The sequence below is a fragment of the Zonotrichia albicollis genome, chromosome 1 (assembly GCF_047830755.1).
Source record: "Zonotrichia albicollis isolate bZonAlb1 chromosome 1, bZonAlb1.hap1, whole genome shotgun sequence".
Taxonomy (NCBI): Eukaryota; Metazoa; Chordata; class Aves; order Passeriformes; family Passerellidae; genus Zonotrichia; species Zonotrichia albicollis.
Genome location: NC_133819.1, coordinates 5081970 through 5096875, shown reverse-complemented (window position 1 = coordinate 5096875; position 14906 = coordinate 5081970). Strand labels below are relative to the sequence as shown.

The following is a 14906-nucleotide window of genomic DNA, read 5'->3' as shown; positions in this document are numbered from 1 at the left end:
TAAAGAACCAATGACGACAATGAAAAATAATAATAAAAATAATAATAATTATAATAATAATAACAATAATAATAATAATAATAATAGATATATCCAGGAAATCCTCCATCTGCCAGTAGTATTCCTACAGTCGCCTTGCGGGAGGAAGCGGCGGCGAGCGCGGGCTCAGGACCCGCTCGTGGCCATGGGGGTCAGCTCCACTTCCAAGTTGACCGGCTCAATACCAGAGAAGATGTACAATTAAATAGCAATAATAAGGATTTAAAAAAAAAAAACAAACCCAAGCAACCCACATTTCGTACGCCAGAAGTTTCCGAAATTGCCGGCAGGTTTGCAGCGAGGCACCTGTCGAAGAGCAGGTATCCAAGAGCACCATCCCTGTGGTCGGGGATAGAAACAGTTCAGCCAATGGAAAAATCCTCAAATCCATATGTCGGGGTTGGTTCCCTTGTCTGTGTGTCTCTGCACCCCCAGAAGTTCCCTCCAGCTGCTCCCAGGGCAGCAGAGCTAGGGACACCAGAACTGTCTCCTCCTCCTGTGCTGGTAATGCCAGGAATCACTCCCATCACCAAATTTTCCAAGGGGGAATTTAAAGCCAGTAGGTTTTAAATCCATTTTGCTTTTTCCATACCACTGGTGTAGGCACTTAGTGTATCACTGATGCACAGATTTTTTTTGTCCAGTTACATCTCGTGGCCAAACAGTGTCATGCTCTCAGACTGACTTAAATAGCAAAAGGCCAAGGCAGCCTCCAGCATCCTTCCTAAACACAAAGGTTTCTCTCATTTAAAAACCAAAAGCCTTCTGTTTTCCAGCTTGGTCTTCAGGTCTTCAAAAACTGTACTCACAGGACAAAAAACCCAAAAAATTTCATATCCATCTGTTTTGCTTGAATTACTTGATTCACCTATATAAAAATATAGTACAATCAGTGTGACCCACTGGATTTTGGAGCTGCGACATCCTTGGTGGTGGGGAGTCCTAAGGAGCACTTGCTGAGGAGCTTGAGCACTGTTGCTGTTTTGGCTTTGCTCTCTCAAAGCCCCCCACGAGGGCTGCCAAGGTCCTTATGGTTCCACCTCCCCACCGCTGCTGACAGTTCCTCTGCATATTTAGACACCATAACTGATGGGGAAAGATCTCATGGCCAAATCCCTAGGAAATTAAATAAATTATAAAATAATTTACAAAAAGGGGTTGGGTTTTGTTTCATGCTAGTATTAATGTTACTCCTTAAATAGTTGAAGGTTCTGCTTGCTTTGCTCTCCACAGTGACATTATGGAGACCAAACACCATTCTCATGTCTACAACAAGGCTGAGAGAAACCAAGCGATGTTGCACAAACTCTTCCCTCGTCCTTCCCCTCCCACACCACTTCTGTTCAGTGTTTTTAGAAATGTGAAGTGAAGACCAACATCATTCAGACTCAGAAAAACCAGGGTCATCTTCCTCTTGAAGACCTTATTGCCCTTCCAGGTCATCGACAAACCACAGTGCTATTCACGTACTACAGGTAGAAAATAAATAAATACAGATATATTATGCAAAAAAATATGATTGTACACATAATACATCTGAGGTATCACCAATTTAAATAAGGTTTCATGCTAGTTCAAGCTTCAGTGGCTAGTTAAATTCTGGAATTTGCAATAAATAGATGAAGAATGATTATGTATATAGTGTATGGATCTCTTCTGTAAACCTCGTCAGATTTAAACGTAAGAGTGTGTTGGGCCGACTCTTACGTAAACCACAAATTTTCACAATAAATACAGCATCAAAAAGTTGCCTTAAAAGTTCCTGCAACACTGAAACGTTTCTAGAAGGGGCTGTATGGACGACTGGCAACGTTAGCGAGGAGTTTTTCTCAACAGGTCTTTTCGTACAAAACACAAGGAAATTCTCATGTGAAAGTCTTTCTCCCTCCCTCCCTTCCCCACCCTGTCATGAAAGTTTAGAAATTTTTGCACAAACAGCGAGAGAACTGATTGTAGCTGCAGTATGTCAAAACGTCCATGTTGTATAAAGACCAAAAATAGTTAATTTGCTTAGAAAGTCTTCTGCTGTTGCTGTTTTTTCCTCCTTATATTTGAGTAGCACATCCTTTCAGTGAAAGTTTGCCTGTCCAACTGTTCCTCCATTTTCCTTTTGGCATGAGTCCTTGCCTGAGCCACATCAGTGTTTCACACCTTCACTGTCTCCATCAGTGATGACTTGATAGCATCCTCCAAAAGTTGATTGTCTGTGAAAGGGGCTGGGGTTTCAGGGACGGATTCGGACAAACCAATGAGGGACTCCAAGAAACAGGAGCCCTGATCTCCAGCTTGTGGGAAGCCAGGGAAATTAGGCAACTGAAACTGTAACGCTGAGAAGTTATCCAGGTTCTCATACTCCTTTAAGGAGTTGTAAAGGGGTCCCAAGTTATAGTCCGAGAAGGACTGGAAGAAATCCAAGGAATCAGAGGAAAGGCTGAGGTCGGCATAGCTCTTGGAGCAGGGCTCAGTGGAGGAGGGGGCGCAGCAGGACAGCCCATCGCACCTCCCATGGGCTGCATCCTCCAGCAAACCCCCGCTGTCCTGGTTGGCATTCTCATCCAGGCACTCCGACAGGTGGGGCAAGTGGCCAGGGACGGGCTTAGCCTCGCTGCCGTGGTCCTCGATGAAGAAGTCGGTGGGATGGAAGCAGCCGAGGTCATCCTGGCCACGCCTGCTCTCCTCCTCGGCGTCCGAGTCGTTGAAGTGGAGGATGCGTGCCAAGCCGTCGTCGTCCACGTCTGACTGGGATTTGTCGGAGGGGAGGCTCTCGTAGGGCTCCTCCAGGTCCTCGCTGGGGTGGGAGGAGATGGAGGAGTCTGTCATGTCGCTGCTGCAGCTGTTCTCCCCCAGGGCCTCCAGGTCGGGGCTGAACTGGAAGGCAGGCGCCAGCGGCACCGCGCGCTCCTCCAGCGAGCCCTTCCCTGCCGCGCATCCCAGCGCAGGGAGCCGCTCCCGGAATGGGGGCTCGGCCTCCGCCACCTTCTCGCTGCTCTGCTGCTGCTGCTGCTTCTCCAGCTCCAGCTTCATGATGGTGTGGATGAAATGCGTCTGCACACGGGCCTGGTTGAACTCGATCCTGCCCTCGGTGTTGCCACAGCCGTCCTTGGTGCAGCCGCAGGGGAAGGAGGTGTGATCCATCTGGCAACAGGGAGAAGCAGAGAGGGAGGGTTAGGATGGAACCCAGTGGCATAAAACCAAAACTGCCCGTGACTCGTCTGCTCTGAGAAACCAAGTAACTGAGGGGTTTAAAAGCAGGAAGAAAAACAAAACAAAACACCCTGCTCTTTTGAAGAGGTGTCATAAAAAGTTGGATTTCAGAACAAGTGAAGAAGAAAGATTCCAAAAACAAAAAGGTGCAAAAGCAGACATAAGGGAGCAAAAGTGAGTTTTTTCTTTATTGCTATTTAATGATTTCACTATCTGATCTGCAGCAGCCACTAGAGGGGGGCTGTGACACACACATGGAGCACCCGTGTGTGTGCACCCACCTCCGCCACCCCCAGCTTCCAAACACGGCAGCGAGGGAGAAAGCAGCGCCCAGAATAGGGAATGAGGCTCCCTAAATACAGCTGGGCAGGCACCTGCAAAAAATACCCTGAAAAATATAACTCCCTAATTGAATAGAGGGGGATTATCCCACTGTGCAGGTGGCCTGCACAGCTCCGCTGTGGGCTGACGCTCAGCTGACACTCCCACGTTCGCCTGAGCGCGCTGGGATTTGTGACACACACCAGAAGAAAAAGGAATTAAAAATAAAACCTGGGGGAGGGGGAGAAAGCGCAGCCTCGTGTGAGGAGCAAGGAGCTCTTTCTTGCAGACATTCCCACGTGGCCCAACAGGAGATCGAGCAGGTATGGATCTCATGGGAATGTAAAGCAGGGACGTTCTCACTGCAGCGTGGGGATGGCTGAGTGTGTGATTTGGAAAGAGAATCTTTCCAAGCAGTGCCTGCCTTGCAGCCTGAGGGATGCTCCAAGAGCTTTCCTCACCTCCAAAAGCAGGTGGGAGCAGATGGATTTACAGGCTGCCCCAGCCCTGTCCAAAGATTCCAAAACCAAAAAGCAAAACAAAACAGTACAAAGGGAGACATAAGGGAGCAAAACTAAGTTTCTTCTTGCTCACACCCCCCTGCTCTAACGCCCAGCTGGAGCCATGGCATGCCCCCATGCCCAGGGGTGAGGCTGTACCTGACATTTAATGCCTGCCAAGCTGCAGCTGCAGGTCTCGGGGTCGCAGACCTCGCGGCAGTCGCAGCCGCAGTCCTCCCGGGACAGGCGGATGTTGTGCAGCTCCCGCTTCTCCTCCTTGTCGATCTTCTTCACGCCCACGGCCTTCAGCAGCGCCCGCCTCTTCTTGGCGGGGTAGGGCTGCAGGAAGAAGCCATCCTCCAGGTCCACGTTGCTGACATCGATGTCGTCGTCGGAGATGTCCTCGATGGTGAGCTGGTTGGCCTCCTCTGACTCCTTGGTGCCGTTCATGGTGAGCTGAGGGCAGAACATGGACAAAGTGTTAGTTTGGGACTCAGAACCATTGAAGCCCGCAGCTGAGGGAAAATAAGGAAGGGATGAATTCTTCCCCATGGTGGCCAGCCTCAGGATCAACATCTAAGTCAAGACCTGACTGGTCTTTCTGACTGGGATATCAAGTATCTAAACCAGAAATGAAAAGACTTTGGGAGACGCCAAGAAGAGTCTCAAGTGGATCCCAGGACAGAGAGGTACCACCAAAAGAGCAAAAATTTCTTCTGTGACTTTTCACTTTTCAAAGGTGGAGAACTAAATGGAAGTCCCCCATTGGAGTCTGTGTTTTTTGGAGACCCAAACTGAGAGTTAAAGATTGATGCTCCCAGGTCTCAGAGGCTCTTACTAAAAACTGGCCAATTAACCAACAGCATCCACCAGCTCCCCATCAACCCATCCCCACACTCCTCACTCACTTTCCATTTCAACGCTTCCAACTTCTCCTCTTTTAACTTCTCTTCGAGCTTGCCCCGACGGACGTTCTCCTGCTCCTTTGAAAACTCTGCCAGCGTGAACTGGCGGGAGGAGCTATGCTTGCTGACCATGCCCAGGGTGCAGCCCCCACGGCTGGGCACACTCGTGAAGCCCTGGCAGCGTGGGAAGTAAAACACAGTGACCCGGTCAAACTCCACATTGTTCTTCTTTAATCGCTTAGATTTCTTCAGGATTGACGTGGCTGAAAAGGGGAGAATTAAAAAAAATAAGAAAAAGCACTAAGCCATGCTGCAGATGGAATAGAAATATTACAAACAGGCAGGAGTTGTAATTACTCTCTCAACAGAAAAACACTGGGACAAAGCTACAACATTGCTTGGTGATGTTTTAGGAGCTAACGCTTCAGAGGTGGGATGAGGATGGAGGGGAAGCTGAGCCAAGCCTTGCTGTATCAGAGTCACTGATGAGATTCACCCTACAAGGTGGCTGCTGCTTCTTCTTCCTGCTTGACTTCCCCCAGGAACATCCATTTGCTTATTCTTCACGTGTGGCAGAGCATAATGAAGAAGAAACCAGCCATCCTACACATCTGTCTCTCTAAATCCACTCTGCCCCACGCTCAGGAGCCCTGGTCTGCTCCTGGGATGCCAGGGCATTGCTATTCCTGGTGCTTCATGGCTCCAGCTTCTGTGGCAGGGCAGAAAACAGCCGAAATTGCTGTTTTTTCTGGTACTTCCTCTCACCATCCACTGGGAGGAACTCTGAATCTGTGGTTTATTCTCAAGAGACTCATTTGAGAGCAGCTGCAAAGATGTTAATCTTTGTGCAGGTGATCCCTGGGTAAACACGGCAATACATGACTCCGGTTTATCTTAAACTGCTGAAACATGCTACACATCACTTAGAGCAGAGCCTCTCCAGAGATACCTGGCCTTGCACAGCTGCACATGCAAACACAGGAGATGCAGGGGGAATAATTAGTCAGGGCAGGTTCAGAGTCAGTGAGTTTCCACGAGTGTGGCCTGCCAAGAAAGCAAAGCCAGGCACAGCCCCGTGAGTGTGGCAGGAACAAGAGCCAGCTACACCCAAACTTGTGGTGGGGAGGCATTTCTGGTCCCATTCTCTGCTAGTGCAGGGGTGCTTTGGTTGGAAAAAAATAACCCAGAAAGGGTGGGTGAGTGCTGCAGAGCTGGGATCAAGCCCTCCTCTTTTGGAGGCAGAGACACAAGCAGCCCTGCATGGGATCCAAGGAAAATTCTGCAACAACTCGAGGGGCTCAGCTGGTTTGGTGGGCCCCAAAGGCTGTGAAAGTGCAAGACTGGACAGTTAACTGCACCCACATTTCACAGGTCTCACTTGCCAAAATACAGTGTTTCGGTTTCATGTGAAAAAAAAGATAAAAAAGAAGTGTTCACCCAGCTGTGTCAGCAGCTTCTGCTCAATAGCTGGGGGTTCACACTGGGCCCTGCAGTCACTCTGATCATATCTCTGCACTGCGAGTTGCATTTTCACAATAACCTTGACTCAATCTCCTAAAACATGAGCTCTTTATCAGAAGGCAAGTTAACCACCATGATCATCTATCGGCCGAGCTGCTGCACTTTGGCATTTGCTTCCCTCTCCCTGCACCCCTCCTCTGAAATTGTTTTCCCATTCCTGACCCTTTTCCAATTGAGCCAGAGAGTACAAAAAGTTCATTGTTTTGTCACAAAACCTGGGAAGACAAGCAAGAATGAGACTCTTTATTATTACAAGACTTCTAAAGCCTTTTCAGACCACTGCGTGTTTGTGTATGTCTGCTAAGTGGACCTTAACTGCTACATACAGTGGGTGTTCAGTATAATTTACTAGGTTGGACTATTTCTCCTCCATGAAGATGTTCTTCTATTGTACTTTTTATTTTTCCCTTCACACGGCAGATAAAGGGCTTTACAACTCTCTCTTCTGTGTGTTTTCCTAAAAGCTCTCAAAACTTACATTGCTGGGAAAACAAAATAGCTTTTATCTGTACTAGCAGCTCAGGCAATGTCAAACGTGTCATGTTCTTTGGCAAAGTACCCAATTTACGTAGGAAACAAGTTCTGAAATGGTAATTACGTTACTGGTTAATCATTTTTAAAAAAGAGCATTACAGGCCTTCACTGTCTGATTAGGTTTTGCCTGTGAAACAGCTTGACAGGGAATTGAGGGTTGGTGGGATGGTTCTGCAGCACAGGCTTGGACGCCTTTGTGCACACCCATCCTTGGGTTTCTATTCCTGCAAACCAGGACTTTAGCAAAAATATTCCAAAGGAATTATAAATACTGGGAGGAAGACCACTGTGAGGAGGATGGAAGATTATAAACCAGTGTCATGACAGGTAGCAGGTGCTACCACTTCTGGCCATAAAGGTGTGCCCCAAGGGGGTCTCTGTGAGATGATGACCCACCACCACACTACAAAAATCCCATGCAGAGGCATGGCTGATCCTGGGAATGCCAGAGCTACTCACGGGTGAAGCTGGACATTAAGGCAGAGCTGGGCTTGGGCTCTCCACGGGAATTCTCCTCATCAGTGTCCCAGCCTGAGGATGCTGAGGAGGAGAGGGGGGAGCAGGAGGAGGAGGAGCAGTAGGTGCTGTCATCTCCCAGCTCTTCATACTTCCTTTTCAATACTCCGCTCATGGTGACGCCGTTTTTGTCATATAACTGGAAAACAAAGGAAAAAAACCAACATGAAGCCAGGGAAATTTTAGCAGTTTCTAGTGATGATCAGGGCAGCTGTAACCCCCAGCAAGGCTTCCCCATCAGATCCACTGGGCCATTCAGATGTGATTCCCAAAAAGTGCTGCCCCTAAAACACCTCACCTCACTACACTCGCTGCGCACACCTGTGAATTTCTCTCCCATTTCTACAACACTGCAGAAGAAACTGACTATCCCAGACAACAACTGTCCAGAAACCAATCCAATCAACACAAATGTCATCAAACAGTAAGTATTACATTTTGCTTACTAATTCTTTTATGTTCACTCCTCACCCAGATCGCTTCCTATGCAGTTACAGCTTTAACGTCTTGCTAATTACAAAAATAAGCCAGTTTGCAGAAAACAATCTGTTGGCATGATTTACTTGCTACAGCCCCCCGGGGAAACAGACTTATTAAATGAAGCACTGAAATACAAATATATCAACTGTGAAGCACAGCCCTTCTCCTCACGGTGCCTTTCATAGTCAGTCCCCCATTCAATAAGCTATTCTTGTTTAGGCTGGGTTATGTATCAAGCATAGAAGCAATTAAACACAACGCAGCTAATTAAAAACAAAGGAGCTCTGTACTTGCCTAGATTCCTAAATTTCCTGCATGCTTTGCCCCTGCTCATCTTAAAGGAAAAAAAAATAAAAAAAGAAAGCCAAAAATAACTGTGTTGCATCTTTTAAACTTTGCTTTTATAAAGTTTGTGCAAATTCAGGAGAGGGAAAAAAAAAACTCACAAAAGCTACAGCCTTTGCCTACAGTATGTTTGGAGGCTGCTGCCTGAGGGGTGGCTTGCTCTGACCCCATCCCACCACGTAAAACACAATCACATTGCAGGGATGCAGCCCCAGCCCAGGAACTCCTTCCAGCAAGGAGGGGAGAGCCCCAGCAATGTGGGATGCTACCAGCCACCCCAAAATACACAAAAGCTAAAGCATCCCTAGAATTTGGATAACCTGGGACAGCAGACAGCCCTGGGATGGTGGCAGTGCAGATACAGGGGTGCCAGACACCCAGTCCACATCCCCTCCCACCACACGAAACTTCTCCATTCTTTGCAACCCAAACACTTTCTTACCCCGCTTTGCATGTCTGAAGTTAATTTAAGTCTCTGAAAAAGAAAAAAAAAAAAAAAAAAAAAAAAGCACTAAACCTGCCCTTCTGACAGACCAGACACCACACCAGTGGCAGAACATCCCCACCATGGGATTTTCAGTGTCCTGACAGCCCCAGGCAGTATCACGTTGCAGGACAGGAGCACACAGTTCCTTCCAAGTCCTGCACCAACCCTCCCTAATTATGTTTACCACCAGCTTCCCAGGAGACAATAGTCACCTTAAAGGTCACAAAAGTCCCTGGCTGGAGCACTTCTCTGGCCTGGAGGAGTTAATCATTGGCTGTGCTTACAGGGCCAGCTGTCCCCTGAATCTGGGGAGAAGGGATCTCTCCATCCCTCCTCCTCCTCAACAGACCTGGAGCTGCAGGTGGTTTTGCCACAGAGGGGTTGTTGTTTTTTTGGCCCTAATCCAAAATAGATGCAGAGAAGGTGGATTTGGCCACCCTCCAGCCCCAGCAGCACACATCCTACCCAACACCTGGATTAACCCCTTTGCTGCCTGCTCCATGGCAAAGCTGAGCTCACAGGTGGCCGCAAAACAGCGAATAACAAACTTTTTATTTGTTTTATTTTTGTGTATGAGCATCCTGCTCTGTCTCTTTAGGAAATAATCAGGAGCAAAGAAATTCTCAAAATCCATGGCCTGGGCTGCTTTTTGTTCGGAGAGGTTTGCAGATCCCACTGTCCACACCTGGAATGGGCAAAAACTTTGCAAAAAAAATATCCCACATGTGGCTTGGAAGAGCATCAGCTCCTGCTGCAGAGAGAATGCTCACCAGGACAGTGAGGGATGACAGTGAGGGATGCCTCTATAGCTGTGGGAGGGAGGAACCCTAAAATGCCTGTAGGACACATTTCCAAGAGCAAACACCCTCAGAGATGCGACGCTGACCACATCCAAGTCCCGTGGGAGACACCAAAGGTTGCTGGAGCAGCCAAGGCCATGCTGCTGAGACAGGGATAACTCCCAGGGCTGGACCAAGGATGCAGCAGCCCTGATGCTCAGGTCACCTTTCCCATCAGGGGCTGCACCACATCCCCCCAGAGCCACCCCAGAGGGAAACCAGAGTGCTCTCCCACAGCCAGAGAACCCAGCTAACACAAACACCAAGCCAGAGCCAAGGCAAGCTGTGCATAAGATGGTGCAATTCTATTTATTTATTTTTTAAATACTATCACCAGCCAGGAGGAGGAAGGGAGGTTTGTGAAGCTCTTCATCTATGAGAATGAGCCAAATGGATAGGGGAAAAAAAACCACTTTTGGCACGCTGTCTTCTTCAAGACACCTATTGTTTTGTTAATGCAAAGGAGGCGTTGTGCAAACAGGATTCCCAGCTAATGGGAAAAAGCTGGTGAACCTGCTGCCCACCAGCCAAAATATAGTGATTTTCTCCTGTTACACCTTCCCCCTCATTGCTGATTTATGGCTGTGATGTTTTCCAAGCCAAATTTTCAAATCCTTCTCAGGAGAGACGTAGTGGAGCTTCACCCATCAGTGTTTGCTTCTACCCTACCCCAAAAAATCCTCCAGATGGGCATTTTACTGCCAAAGCCAGGGTGATCCTCTGCTCCCCTCCTCACCCTGGCATGTGGAGACAGAATTCACACCAGCAATTTGGATGCTGCCTTTAAAGCCATGTCACCAAGGCCACTGGTCACTCAGCCAAAAAAGCCCAGAGGCCCATTCAGACACAATGAGGATATTTTAATTGCAGTAATTTTGCAAGGAACCAGCAGTGTCTTAAAAGCAAGTCCGAAAAATGTCCACAGCAGCATGGAAAAAATAAATATCTGTATCTGAGTTTGCCATTGCAAATCTCTGCAGGCTCCACGGAGTGCAGGATTTTACCACCTTCTCTCTCTCTCTCTCTCTTTTTTTTTTTTTTTTTTTTTTTTTTTTTACATAACCTGAAATAAAATAATCCTATCTTCCTTTCAGTTGCCAAAAAAGACATTCTGTTCTTGGCTAAGACTTCTTACTCATCTATTTTACTGAAAACAGCTTTTGGAACAAGTACATAATGCAATGGATCAAACCCGCAGGAATTCCTCTCTGGCACCAGAACTCCCACTATCCTGGGAATACTTTCTAACAAATATTTAGCCCAGATGTGCATTCCTTTCTTTCTCTTTCCCTCCTTTTTTTTTTTTTCCTTTTTTTTTTTAAGCATTAAAGTTTGGGTGGGGGGAATAGGGGGGGTCAGTCCAGTTGGGGGGGAAGGGAACCCAATCTGCAAAGTCCCATTTCTGGCACCCAACAAGTTGCAGGGTAAAGCCCTAATACACTGGAATGCAAGGAATTAATGTTTTAACTATCCTCCTCTTGGACGACGTCTCAACAGTAAATATTTCGAGTAATTTAGATTTAAGAAGGTTTGGCATTTGTTTAGCCAAGTGCAGAGGAAAGCAACTAAAAAACCCCTACCAGTGTCCAGTCTCCAGGAGACTGCACAAAGAGGCTTTGGGCAGAATTGGGAGGAGGAGGAGATGTTTCAGAGCTGTGCTTTGGGGCTGTAGATATGCTTTGAAGCAGCAGCACAAGCAAAGCAAAGGAAACTCCTCACAGCGACTGCAGCAGCTGCCTTTGCTTGTGCCACAATTCCCATGGCATTGCAGAACACCCAGGAGCAAGAATATTTCTGATTTTGGGGGGGGTTGGTTGGCAGAGCATCCTAAAGGATGGAAGGATCCCGATCTGTGCATGAGTTATTTCAAGCAAAGTTTCTTTTGCCAAGCGATCAAAGAAACAATCCCTCTGACCCCCAAAAACTCAGCACAGAGCACTAAAACTATTTGTTTCCCGGTGACTTTTTGAGCTGGTTTGCTGACTTTAAACCTCAGGGAGACAAAGTGGAATTCTGCATGCCAGGAGGGCACAGTGGATTTATTCCAGCACACACCGAGGGGTGGATGGAGCGTTCCCAGCAAACCGGCACGCTGGGAGCGAGCTCAGGACCGCGCTGAGCCGTGAGTCAGAGCGGCTCCGCTCCCTCCCCCGGAGCCGCAGTGGCTGTGCAGGTCTAGCAGGAGTAAATATTAGTTTAAAAAACACCACCGCATATTTCAGCCAGGTACGGCTGCGAGGGCAGCTGGTGGAGCAGTCGCCGGGGTTGGTGTTTGTTTGCACGCCGCCGTTTCTTGTGGGCAAAGAGATCTCGGTGTGAGAATCCCCCCAAAAAAGCGCTGCGGAGCTGAGCCTGCCGCTCTGCAATCCCAGAAATCTGATGTCTAACAGCAGTGGTGAGCCCAGCAACACCTCAGGGTTATTGAATAATCGCCACGCTATCAGCACTGATTCATTGCTCAATCATTTAACTATTTTAATTCTTCGCATATTTACTTAAGTGGTTTCCCCCGTGCCGCCGTGACAGCCTCCCGATGACAGCACTTCCCAATTTCGGGGCTGGCTGGAGCCGAGGGGAGCGGGATGATCCCACCAGGAGCCTCCAGGGGACAGTCCCACGCGTGTTCCCAGCCACATAAAGCCGTGCTTTCCAGTTCAGACCAGATTATTTTCACCCAGCTGGGTCTAAGGTTTCATAACCTTGCTCCGGTTAAAAATAGCCTCTGCCTACTATGCAACAGCAAAACCCAAAGTACGTCGTGCTGCGGAGTGGGAGCATGAATCAGTCCGTAGCACCACGAGTTTGTGCTCCTGTCAGAGGCTGAGCAGGCAAAACACCTTCCCCGGAAGGAGCAGCACAAGTGTTTACTCCAGCTCCTAATTTTTGGAAGGCCACAAAGAAAAAAAAAAAATAAAAGAAAAAGAAGAAAAAAAAAAAAAAAGGCTTGTCAGATTTTTTCTACCAAGCCCTTACTTCATGCCGTGACAGCTTGAAAGGTAAATAAGAGATTTCAGCAAATACATTAAAGGTTATCTGACACGGCCCAAAATGAAAGGAGGTTCGGATGTACTCGGCGCAGATTGTGCTGTAACAAACAGGAAAACAGCGAAGTGTGCTTTGTCTAGGAAAATCCTCTATTTGATCACACCTCATGAATAATTCACACCAGGTTTCCATATTTGTCCTCCTTGTCCTCCTGTAGGTACACGCTGTGCGTTACCTTCCCTGCTATATATACGCACGCATTTCCTGCGCTGAATTATTAAAGCCTTTGCCGGGAGCTGCGGAGCCTCTCCGGGAGGAGAACAAACCCAACCATCCTGAAAATAGCCCCACCCCCCTCCCCACACACACACCTTGACAGGTTACCTCTGCAAACTGCTCAGCAGAGCAAAACTAAAACCATTTTCACGAAAAAATAAAGTCATAAAATCAATTAATAATTGGCGATCAATTGCTGATAACAGATGATAAAACTTAACCTGGCAGTGCTGGGTTAAGGGTTGGACTCGGGGATTTTTGAGGGCTTTTCCAGCCCTTAAGGATTCCCTCATTCTGTGACTTCGAGGTTTGTAAACGGCCGCGAGGGTTTTCCCTCCCTCCATCCATCCATCCCACCCAGGCGTTGGCATTCCAGGCGTTAGCAAGGCTGAGCTGCTTTAGGAAAGGGCTGTCCCTGTGTGTCAGCCTCTTCCTACAGCGACATTATGTAACTCGGAGGTGACAGACACTTTTGAGGATGCCGGGGGTAGAGGAGGGAGCGGGGGGGGGAGCGGGCAAAAAAAAATTATAAAAACCTGAGAAAACTTAGAACTCGGGGGCGGGAGACGGGGTATCCTTTTTTATTTTATTTTTTTTCTCCTTTTTTTCAGGTGGGCTGTAAAAGCCGCGATGCCTTATTTCGGGAGGGGGCGGGGGGGTGTGGGGGGTGCCCCGCTCCGTCTGTCCGCCCGTCCGTCCCTCCGTGCGCCCGTCGGTAGGTGTTGCTGTAGCGACGGGAAAGCATCCCCAGCCGGGCGCATTTGGGGAAGAGCGAGCCGGCAAGGCTCCCCCCAACCCCCTCCCCAACCTTTCGCTCAACATCAAAAAATTGGAACCGCGGGGATGGATCGGAGCCTGGACTTACCGGGGCCGGGGTGAGAAGGGAACTCTGCGCTACTCCTAATAAATATCATCAAGCTGCTCGGGTGTCCGTAGGGCAGAGTGCGGGGGGCCGGCTCGGGGGCGCAGCGAACCCGCAGCCCTTCCCCCGAGGAGGGAACGCGGTCCCGCTGCCCCGGCGGCTCCCGGAGCTCCCCGGCGGCTCAGCCCCAGCCGCAGCCCCGCCGGGCACGGCAGCGCAGCCAGACGGCGCCGGGGCGGCGCGACCGCCGGCAGCGAGCGGCGGGCACCGGCAGCGACCCCGGCACAGCGGGCGGGACGGCTCCGAGTCGGGAACCGGCGGCCGAGCCCCGCGCTGGGCAGGCACGAGCGGACCCCGCACCCGCAGCCCTCGGTGGTGAAACGCGAGAACGAGTGCTTCCCCCTCGCCGCCCACGCCGGCTCCCCCATCCCCATCCCATCCCCATCCCGGCGCCGCTGCCCGCCCGGTCCCTACCTGCGGCGGCGGTGGCGGCTCCGGCTGCAGCGGCGGTGCCTGGCGCGGCGCCTCCCGCTCCGCTGCCGGGGCCGGGCCGGGCTGCGCCGCCCCGCGCTGCCCTTTTCCGTCAGTGGAAAACTCCGGGCTCTGACGCAGGCGGTGACAGGAGCGGGGCCGGCCGGCCCGCCCGGCTTCCTGCCCCCGCCGGGCGGGGCGCTGAGTCAGGAGCAGCGGGAGGCGCCGCCCCGCATCTCTCCGTACCGCCCCGCATCGCCCCGCACCGCCCCGCACCGCCCCGCATCTCTCCGTACCGCTCCGCATCGCCCCGCATCCCTTCCACATCGCCCCGCATCTCTCCGTACCGCCTCGCATCGCCCCGCATCCCTTCCACAACGCCCCGCATCCCTCAGGGCCGCCCCTCATCTCCCCGTACCGCCCCGCATCTCCCCGAACCGCTCCGAACCGCCCCGCATCCCCTCCCACCGCTCCGTATCCCCTCCGCACCTCCCCGCATCTCTCCGCACTGGCCCGCATCGCCCCGTTTCCCTCCGGGCCGCTGCGGCTCCCACGGGGGGAGCTGTGTCCCACAAGGGGTTGAGGAGCCACAGGGATGGTTGGACCTCAAAGTGGGTCTGA

General features: G+C 50.2%; 1 protein-coding gene across 1 annotated transcript; it reads right to left on the bottom strand.

Moving 5' to 3' along the window:
- Nucleotides 1-598: 598 nt before the first annotated feature.
- On the bottom strand, nucleotides 599-14606 carry CSRNP1 (cysteine and serine rich nuclear protein 1). The gene is made up of 5 exons (XM_005480446.4): nucleotides 14289-14606; nucleotides 7484-7679; nucleotides 4973-5232; nucleotides 4224-4520; nucleotides 599-3174 (listed from the first exon to the last, which is right to left on the bottom strand). The coding sequence occupies exons 1-5, from the start codon at nucleotides 14589-14591 to the stop codon at nucleotides 2185-2187; spliced, it is 2046 nt and encodes a 681-aa protein (XP_005480503.2). The 5' UTR covers nucleotides 14592-14606; the 3' UTR covers nucleotides 599-2184.
- Nucleotides 14607-14906: the final 300 nt, after the last annotated feature.